The sequence below is a fragment of the Primulina tabacum genome, chromosome 1 (genome assembly GCF_025594145.1).
Source record: "Primulina tabacum isolate GXHZ01 chromosome 1, ASM2559414v2, whole genome shotgun sequence".
NCBI classification, from domain to species: Eukaryota; Viridiplantae; Streptophyta; class Magnoliopsida; order Lamiales; family Gesneriaceae; genus Primulina; species Primulina tabacum.
In genome coordinates this window covers 56377874-56386974 of record NC_134550.1, presented here as the reverse complement: position 1 = coordinate 56386974, position 9101 = coordinate 56377874, and the positions used below count along the sequence as shown (strand labels likewise).

The window sequence follows — 9101 nt, the reverse complement described above, 5'->3', positions numbered from 1 at the left end:
TCAGTTTTTCTTTATTTCATAAGATTCAACATGAAACAATCAAACGTAAGGTCATGGAAGAATTCTCAAATAATGTTATATATTTGCAATAAAATGTCAACATGGGATAAAATCGCAAGCGCATACAAAAATTATTTTTTATCATTAAGTCTGATATATTCGAGATTTTCGATGAAACTAGATACTTAAATATTTAAATTGAAAGACATAAAAATTCCTGCAAAAAATGTAATTAATGAAAAAATAATATATGAAAATTCGATCAATTTAATTTATTTATATTTGAAGTAACTATTCAAACAATAATACTAACAAATTTAAACCATTAATTACATAAAATAATATCACTTGCTTCACTCATATGAAATACTATATATATAAATGTAAAATAACCTGAGTTGTTGCTAATTTTGAAAAGTTTTTGCCAAAATGCGATTGCTAAAAATAATAATTATATCACGTAAGTATTTGCGTAATGTATTAAGTGTTTAATAATAAATATAAAATGAATAGATTATTAAATTTGAAATCTTTTCAATTTTTTTTTAAAATTCAAATTTGAATATAATATCATTTGAAAATATAAACTACATTTAAATATTTGCATTATCATTTTTTCCAATTTCGATTACGGTTTCGAGTTTTTGTTATTTTATAATTTAAGTACTCATTACTCTCTAAAATATTAAATAAAAAATATGTTTTTTTCCATATAATATTACATTTTTCAATTTTTTTATAAACAATATTATCATAAATTTTTGGTATATTGATTGTTTGTAAATTTACAGTGTTATTATTATTTATCTTAATTAAAATTTTATGTAAATATTTTTAACATGTTCTTAAAAATAATTAAAAAAATTTAATCATAATTTATTCATCTAATAAGTGAAAATAATTTTTATTTTTTGAAAATATATTTATTTTTCAAAAATTTGATAGACAAAATAACATGTAATTTTTTAAATATAATTTTTAATTTTTTTTATTAATAAAAATTTCACTCAACCAATATATAAAATACAATGATAAAAGCCAATCTGAAAACATAAAATTATTATTTTAATATGAGTGTTATGTCAAATGGTTTAAACATTTTTTTATAATAATTATTTATAATAATATTATTTTAAAATGTAAATATATTTATTACATAATATCAATAATTTTAAGTGAGTATTCAAACTCTCATCCTTTAATAATTTTGATAATTAATTACATAAAACAACATTCTGTGAGTGAGATACCAGTTTCTTACATTTCAGTTCAAAAAGCATAACATCGAAGGTTAGTTTATTATCCAACCTTCATCTGATATGCTCATGAATAACTGGTTACTCACAGGTAGGCTTACATTTGGTACGACTGCATGATACAAAGTGTACAAATGTTTTCTATATGAACCGAAACGATCTTAAAGATATCATTCGCCCATGCCAAAAATGTACATCTTCATACCCATACTGATGAGGAGCTCGAAATCAAAAGCTATTTTCTGAGGCCCATCCCTTCTTCTCTAATGCTAGCCTCAAGGCCTGTGAAAGTAAAATAAAAACTCTTATTTTCTGCTGTCACTAGTATTTTTGAACTAATAATATATGTATGCCAAATAAATAAAAGTCCCACCTTGATTCTCTTTCTGTTTACATCAAAGTCAAAATTCCCCAACCGGGAGGCAGACCGATACTGCACGATTGATTTCTTCCCAGGAGGAAACCAGAACTCAACATCATCAACAAACTGAGATAAAGAAACAACGAACTTGTCAATAAATGTTTTAGACGAGTTGACTTAATTGCAGTATGCACATGTAAGTCTTAGTTTCAATATAGTTGAATTCAAATGCATGAATCGCTCTCGTATTTACTAACATATATCAGTATGAAAATATAAAAAGGAGAGGAACTGTTTCACACTTACCCCCATGATTGGGCTTTCATATTCCACACGTACATAATCATCTGTTTTCTCTGTTATTTTTGGAGAAAAATTTTCCGGTTTTGTAGATTTTATCTGTGGAATGAAAGTAAGAACAGGCTTCACTCTCATCTATTTTGGTGACTTAAAAATCTATCATGGTTCATATACATAGATTCATAAATGCGCATATGACAGGTAAATGTTAAGTTTTTACCACGTCAAGTAACTCTTTCATCGCTTGTTCTTTGCTTGCTGGATTTTTGCTGCCTCGTCCCTCCTCCGGGTTATAATCCCTAATAAATGTTGCACCAAAACACATAATTCCACTATCATAAGTTCCTCTATACACATACATATATACACAAAAATGTTCAAATTTATTACAATTTTCAAGTTGTCACTAAAGAAGCATGCAAGAACTTGAAATATCCAAAATCCTAATTTAGCAAGTTTCTAAAATATTGCAACTTACCAAGGGGGAGCATAGTGCGATCGATCACTAACATTCTCAGAAGTTGAAACACAATTATTCGTGGCAGGGCATAAAGCCAGTGATGGAGGATTTTTCTGTACACCCAAGTAATTTGGCTTAGTCCCACTGCATCGTTTTTCACAATTTAATAATTTTCTCTTCAATAATATAACCAAATTTAATCAATTAGTTTCATCCAAAAAATAATAATAATAAATATCAATTTGAAACCAAAGTTCAAAGCTTACTGAGGTTTGAAGTTCAAACCCAATAAACATAGTTGTCTCCAGTGAAAGACTGAAATCAAAATTACCAGCATAAACACTCGTGATGACTAATGGCTCATAACTTCGATCGAAATTCTTCCTTCGTTTTGAAAACTTAAATATAAAAAATACAAAGAAGTGGACACGGAAACTGCTAAAATAGGAACATTAGCATATCTATATCACCTTGATGCGACTAAAGTGTTTTTTTTTCCTTCTAAATAATATCTAGGCATAACACAATAAAAATTTCAAAATTTCACGAAATGTGGATTACGCTTAATATTTTTTTTCCCTAAGGAACAACCTGAAATGGAAGATGGCTCCGAGAACAGCAATTTCACTGCTCCGCAATATTAATTCCCTGAAAACACAAAAAATAACCAAATCAATAATCAGAATGGTAAAAATTTACGGCGTCTATTAATTAATAATAAAATAGTTCAACTATCTGTATACCTACGACTACCCCTTTTGCTACTACTTCGATTGTGCGGCGTCGCCTCCGGAGGGTTCTGCTGAGATAGAATGCGAAGGTTGATTCGACGCGAAACTGAAGGTTCACGCGAGTTTCTGTCTGGGTAAAAATGGGCGTTAAGGGAAGCCACGGAAGCCATTTGAAAGAACTCGTTGGAGTGACTCTTGCCTCGTGTTTTCCATGTTTTATTATCCTTTTTACCACGTGTAAAATATTCATTTTTTTCAAAACACAAATTATGCACAAAATTACAATTTAACCCCAATTCAATTTATTGAATGTGATACAATGTCAAGAATCTTTGAAACTTGAGGAACCAAAACAGTTCAGAGACTTCTTGCAGCATCTCCACAAATTCTGCCAAGAGAGGGACCTCAAAAGCTTCACAAATTCTAATAAGCAACATTGAAGCAATTCTAATTATAACTCTTGCTCTCATCTTTTTTGAGTGAAAGGTGGTGAAAGTCCAACCAAAATGTCTGCTGCTAATCTGGTTATTTTTTATTCGTTGTTCATTGATATTTCAGAGAGCGAAGCTAGAAGCTTGATGGTGAAAAAGAGGAGCCAAAATCAGAGCAAAGAATCTGAGGCAATAATTTTAATGGATGAACTAGGAAATGTTTCTTTGATGTAGCCATATTTTGAACGATAAAATTAAGCTGTGATTAAAAAATAATTGAGTTAGTAAGAGGCGATTTTGCAATTTGTGCTCTTTGATATAGAATAAATATCTACTAATTACTTCACACTCTAAAATTTAAGAAATTTTCATTCGAAATTCGTTAAAACTTTTCAAGAACAATGTCATGAAAAAGTATTCTACAAGAAGCTCTGTCACCATAAATTTTTTTTGTACACAATAACTGTTTCAGTAAAAGAAACTGTTAGGTGACAATGCCTGCTGAGATTTTTCGGTTGGACCTTTTGCTTCAGACCCCATTTCTTGCTTTTCCTCGTTTCTTCCACCACTTTCCAAGGTCAAAAGTAAGGAATCAAGGAGTAAAGCAGTTAACGAATCAACGAACATTGACCAATTCGATATCATACACAAGCCATGAGTTTGGTGGCACGTTTTCTCCCACTCCTTGACCTCCAAAACTGCATCACACGTATAAGAACCTTCAACAGTATGAAATGCAGGCCATACGTTTGAAATGCCAAAGATAAACCAAAACGGAATATCTGAGAAAAGGCAGAATATCATATGTGGCACAGAAGATTAAAACATACCCCATAGATGGTGGGATGACAAGTCTCCTCTTATCACCAATGCGCATACCTGCACATTACATGTTAAGATAAACAGATGAACATTGGAGGTTGAAGGCAAAGAAGAGATACATAGATCAAGAGTAATGTACGAAGACTATTTTAGTTCTCAAATCAACTACCATCTATACCAATGTTCCATCCATCAATAAATTCTTCATCACCTACATAAAGATCATACAACGATGATAAGCACGTCAACAAACATCATTTCATTTTTTTCCAGATATCAGAAGAAAACAATCCGGGTATAGGCGGTACAAGGCTACCTAGACGACAGCTACATGCAGTGCCGTTCATATTCGAGTCGAATACTTTCCCACTCTCTTTTAACATGGCGGTGTAGAAAACTTTTATCTGATCCAAGATTCATTGAAGCCATAGTAAGTGATACGATAAAAAAATCCTCCAAACTAAAAGCCATACATGAAAAGATAGTAGTTAAAAGTCTCCTTTTCAATAAGTTAATAGTTAATACCAACGATACCTTTTTCCCAACCGCAGCATGTTTTCCATCTGGTGGCCCCTGAGCCAATTCTTCAATAATCAACCCATTTAATAAGGCCGTTTTTTTAACTTGCTTGGCATTTTCTGTCTGATCCTCATATTTCATGACCATATTTTCCTGATTACTTTTCATTTTCTTCGCATTTATATCCACGCCCCCATCATCTTGAGCTTTCTTCTTCTCCTTTTTCTTAATTTTCTTCTTAGGTTGACTATAAGCAACAAGTAACACATTATATGCCGATACTTGTACATGTAGAAAAAAAATTCATGTAATGACAGCACTGGAAGTCTTATGTTGAAAATGCCAGGATTGTCCGATGCAGTCAATCACCAATCAACAATCCACTTAATCACTAATATTTTTGGTTGTATTTCAATGCCAAAAAAAAAAGGACTACCTGAATGACAAGATGTCTTTTTTGTTCGTGGTTCTAAGCAGTCTCGATTTTATCCTCGCATTTTACAAAAACAAATTTTGAACATATCTGTTCTTCAAACTAAATATCTTTATCAACAATTCACCATCCATCTATGGAAAAAACACAGAAACCAGTACGCCCCTGTTTGAAATTTCAAAGATAGATAAACTTTCTACCTCACCCTCACTTGCATGTGATGTGTCAGCTGGAGGAATGAATACTTGGTAAAATCAAATCCTAAACAAATAAAAGCACACAAGATGGGATAATAACTTATCCATCACTTGTTCCTGATGTTCTCCATTTGCAGTCAGCAGAATCTTTGATGTACTTCCATCACACAGCAAACCATGGTTGGATTCATTATCCTTAGGAGTATTATCACATATCCCACCAATTTCTTCAGCACTCGTCTCTTTCAACTGAAGTTTTTCTGTTCTCTCCTTTGATTCTCGACCATTTTCAGTGCCCAATTCAAGCGATGGCACCCGAAAATTAGAAGCAATATCGCTGCTTTAGTTCGAAATATAAGATGAAACTGATTAGTGCCAACGATAGAATTACCAGTGAAAAAGAAACTTGCGCATTTCACCAGCACAAGAGAATAAAGATGCACCAATGATAAACAGATTAAAGAAACAATGTTCTCACAGATTAATGGAGGACTCAACTTCTTGAACTTTTTTTACTCTTAGAACACTCTGACCAATGTCAATTTCAAATTCACGATTTTTCTCCTCCTGCAAGGAATGTTTTCTTCTTTTCCTTTTCGGTTTTGTACTGATCTCGAGTCCCAGAGAGGCAGCAATCAGACAGACAAACAGTCAGATGAATGTACGAGTAGTTGAGAAAACAAGAAAGTGCATAAAGTAGGTAAATAGCACACTTGTTAAAATCAAGCAATTGACTACAGTCTTTCTCATTGCTCATAGGAAGACGTTGGTTGACGATTGCGACTTCTCCTTTACTTTCATCAACCTTATCATCAGCTAAGTACTTCTCATAGTTATCAACAATTTTCTCAAGAGTCTGTATTTTGTTGGGTCCTTCATTCTTTTCAATCTTAACCCATCCTTTATCATCCAATCCCATCATTGCTTCTCTGCATAAGTATCTGAATTAAGCTCTCAATTTCAGGCATAGAACACTGAATAATGCAATACGTTTGGTTTCTCAAATATAAATCTCTGTGTGTGTGAGTGTACACCCACAGTCTTCTATCAGGCACAAAAGAACTGTTGATAATGACTATATCCCATCCCCAAAAAATCATTCAACAGAAAAGAATGCAAATACTAACATCATTTATGGCCTTATTACCTTTCTGATTTTCCACTTATATCAGGATCAACTTTTTCATTTGCTTTGCTGCCACAGTTACCACTGTCTTCAGCTTTTTTGCCTAGTTCTACAAGTACCTGAGCAATATTTTCAGCACCATCTGACATAGCTGTCGGCAAACATCTTCTACTCTTTAACACAGATAGAAGATAGTCATGTTCATCTTCAGTTTTATGCGTTTCATCGCCATCTGACAGAATTTCTCGGTTTCTCTTTCTAAGTTGTTTACAGTGACGCTTTCTGTCATTTGGCGTATCTTTTTTTAGCGCATTAGCATCCACTGCTTGAACAAAAACACAGTTCTTAATGTAAGTTGAAACATCATGATAAATATGTTTAAAGCCTTTCTCGATGATGAATCACCACAATAGCTATCAACCACACAAAGCAAGGGTTTGTATATTATGTTCTCAGATAGATAGAAAAAATATTATATAAAATAAACCTATTACTTTGGACTCGTTCGTGAAAGTATTATTATGAGGTTCTCTAGAAAGGATATTTATGGCTCGTGCCTTGATAAATAAAACCCATTCATATCAGAATATAAACTATTGCATTTAATATATCCACCATGAGCATTAAATATATAAAAAGAAGAAAAAAAACCTTTGAGGCTTAAAACAGGGTCAGAAGGGGAAACTGGTAATTCAACGTCGTCAATAAAACTATCATCATACTTATCATCATCACTGCAGAAACTAGACCCCTCTGTCTGAGTGTTTTCAATATCCACTCCATATGATTCTCTGTTGCATCAAAGTAAAGGAAATCTGAGAAGTGAGAGTACAGAAGTTAAAGCTCGACAATAACAGAGCAATGAATTCCTATCCAAGAAAAATCTTCATAACTGTGATCAAAAGTTCGAAAAATTTTATTGGGCCTCAAGGGAACTTTGACATCATCACACATTGACCTCTAAAATGGCAATAAATGATAGATGAATTGTAAATATAAAGGCCATCTGTTGAAGGTGCTCCTCAGAATTAACAAAAAATAGAGAAGTAAAAAAGATACGTATCACTTTCATGATTTGGCTGGTGATTTTTCTGGAGATAATAGCCAGTGAGGTAAACACTTCGTGATCCAATAACAGAAAAAATCACATCGTCTGCTTCCTCAAACTCCAAATCCAAGTGGCATGACTCTGTTTTGTTGGGTAGCAACGCACAGAGTAGGACCGGCCTCCGGTTACCCACATTACATTGTACAACACCTTTCTGTGTAGCATCGCCAATACCCAGTGTTGCCTGAACAATAAATCACAGCATAGCCAAAATGAGTTCCATTAAATTTTACCAAATAAATCAAACGAAAAGAATGAAGGATAAACACATACACAATGCACCATGAGAATTTAAACATATCTTCTATGATAAATTTATGAGTAGAAAACTGATGGAACAAAAAACATGAAATTATCCTCGCGCAGACATAAACTAAAGCAAAAAAAAATTGTTGTTTTCTCATTTTGGTTTGATAAGAATTAGTACCTGGGAAATCCGGAGCCTTCCCTTAGACTTTTCGCAACAATGAGTAAATGACTTTCCGGGCTTTACCTCGATGCCTGAAACACAGCAACAAATTAAATTTGTTTTTTTCCCCAGAAAAATGACAATCAACCAACCCATAAAAGCACGTACATACAAAAAACTTTTCATCGCTCATCTCCTACTAAACTCAAAAACAAATAACATCAAACTTGAAACAATTAACTGCCTCAAGTAATTAAAAAAACAGAACTTTAATAAAAACATAGGCTAAAGCCAGGCTAGCATTCAAACAGATAAACACATAATCAAACAGATAAACACAAAATCAGTAAAAAATGAGCAGAAGAAAAAGAGCTAACCCCAGAAAGCCATTCAGGTAAACAAAAGATATCAGGCTTCCGATTGTTTTGAGCAGTAATCTTGATTGTTCGATCCTTGTTCAATCTTCAGCATCCACCCATTGAACCCTAGCGAGAGCGAGTATTACAGTTTAATTTAAAATCTTTAAACCTCGCTACCATCTATTACTATCACATTTTCTTTATTCTATCAGGAAAATAAAAATAAAAATAAAAATTACCAGACCCAATTCTTCTTTATGATTTCTTAAAAAAAATGAAAATTAGTTTCTACGTATTTGCCTTTTTTTTTTTACAATTTTATTTGTTTTCTCGACTCGGTATTAATCAAGTATTGATATTTTGATGTGTACAACATCATATCAATATAAAAAATAATTATCAAAATTGACAGATATATATATGATTAAAAATAAATTCGATAATATAGATAATTTAAATAAAATCTTTATATATAAATCGAAAGATATATATGATTAAAAATAAAATTAACAATGCATATAATCTAAATAAAAAAAAACATAGAACAAAAATTGTAAATTTTTCTGCTAAACCGTTTTCCTATTCTTTT

General features: G+C 32.2%; 2 protein-coding genes across 8 annotated transcripts; both read right to left on the bottom strand.

Moving 5' to 3' along the window:
- Positions 1-1197: 1197 nt before the first annotated feature.
- Positions 1198-3329, bottom strand: LOC142552553 (uncharacterized). Of its 2 annotated transcripts, XM_075662239.1 has the most exons (8): positions 3121-3329; positions 2969-3025; positions 2644-2692; positions 2396-2490; positions 2138-2216; positions 1924-2016; positions 1630-1743; positions 1198-1538 (listed from the first exon to the last, which is right to left on the bottom strand). In XM_075662239.1, the coding sequence occupies exons 1-8, from the start codon at positions 3276-3278 to the stop codon at positions 1485-1487; spliced, it is 699 nt and encodes a 232-aa protein (XP_075518354.1). In that variant the 5' UTR covers positions 3279-3329; the 3' UTR covers positions 1198-1484. The 2 variants fall into 2 exon arrangements, with proteins under 2 accessions (XP_075518354.1, XP_075518362.1); XM_075662247.1 differs by lacking the exon at positions 2644-2692 and having other exon boundaries at positions 2396-2521; positions 3121-3328.
- Positions 3330-3551: 222 nt separating this feature from the next.
- Positions 3552-8686, bottom strand: LOC142552509 (peptidyl-prolyl cis-trans isomerase FKBP43-like). 6 transcript variants are annotated; one of them, XM_075662205.1, is made up of 13 exons: positions 8531-8686; positions 8172-8245; positions 7696-7928; positions 7288-7427; positions 6658-6958; positions 6224-6451; positions 5989-6117; positions 5611-5850; positions 4896-5127; positions 4678-4765; positions 4531-4572; positions 4370-4418; positions 3552-4237 (listed from the first exon to the last, which is right to left on the bottom strand). In XM_075662205.1, exons 1-13 carry the CDS (start codon positions 8541-8543, stop codon positions 4156-4158), a joined length of 1851 nt encoding a protein of 616 aa, XP_075518320.1. In that variant the 5' UTR covers positions 8544-8686; the 3' UTR covers positions 3552-4155. The 6 variants fall into 6 exon arrangements, with proteins under 6 accessions (XP_075518320.1, XP_075518329.1, XP_075518325.1 ...); XM_075662214.1 differs by having other exon boundaries at positions 4540-4572; XM_075662210.1 differs by having other exon boundaries at positions 5611-5847.
- Between the last annotated feature and the right edge of the window lie 415 nt (positions 8687-9101).

Coding starts and splice junctions, on each gene's coding strand:
- LOC142552553 (XM_075662239.1), bottom strand. CDS start 3,278: ATGGCTTCCGTGGCTTCCCTTAACGCCCATTTTTACCCAGACAGAAAC. Junction 2,017..2,137: donor TGAAAGAGTTACTTGACGTG/GTAAAAACTTAA, acceptor TTCATTCCACAG/ATAAAATCTACAAAACCGGA. Junction 1,744..1,923: donor ATGAAAGCCCAATCATGGGG/GTAAGTGTGAAA, acceptor TCTTTATCTCAG/TTTGTTGATGATGTTGAGTT.
- LOC142552509 (XM_075662205.1), bottom strand. Junction 5,851..5,988: donor GTTGAGTCCTCCATTAATCT/GTGAGAACATTG, acceptor TTCGAACTAAAG/CAGCGATATTGCTTCTAATT. Junction 4,573..4,677: donor TGCATGTAGCTGTCGTCTAG/GTAGCCTTGTAC, acceptor ATCTTTATGTAG/GTGATGAAGAATTTATTGAT.